The following is a 359-nucleotide window of genomic DNA, read 5'->3' as shown; positions in this document are numbered from 1 at the left end:
GGGAAATCAGCTTCCCTAAGCCTGACCTCGAGGTTCGCACCATAGGCAGAATCTCCCTGTGATCGCATTGTCCCAGTGCTGCCCACAAGAACAAACCTTTTCCCCAGTGCTATTTGATCCTCGAGTTTAACACCAGTGGCAATGTTTTCTCCCAAGAAAGTCACTGACCCTCCAACAGTCGTCTTGTTCTTCCTCAAGTTCTTGAATTTGGTTTCTCCTCTAACCACATAAGCCAGCTGCTTCCCTACATTCTGGATATCGAACCCTGCCATAGTGGATCCATTCTCGCCGTGCTTAGCAGACACCGACGAGTCCAAATGAATGTTGAACTCTTTCTTGTCCTTGGTGACTTGGACAGT

General features: G+C 48.5%; 1 protein-coding gene across 1 annotated transcript; it reads right to left on the bottom strand.

The window, feature by feature from the left end:
* Window positions 1-4: 4 nt before the first annotated feature.
* Window positions 5-353, bottom strand: LOC109132005 (translocase of chloroplast 159, chloroplastic-like; the record flags this gene model as incomplete). Its single annotated transcript, XM_019243161.1, has 1 exon — window positions 5-353. A coding segment is annotated over one exon (349 nt), but the record flags the coding sequence as incomplete, so codon positions are not given.
* Between the last annotated feature and the right edge of the window lie 6 nt (window positions 354-359).

This window comes from Camelina sativa, unplaced genomic scaffold (assembly GCF_000633955.1).
Source record: "Camelina sativa cultivar DH55 unplaced genomic scaffold, Cs unpScaffold12157, whole genome shotgun sequence".
Lineage (NCBI taxonomy): Eukaryota > Viridiplantae > Streptophyta > Magnoliopsida > Brassicales > Brassicaceae > Camelina > Camelina sativa.
This window is presented reverse-complemented; position numbering and strand designations above follow the sequence as displayed.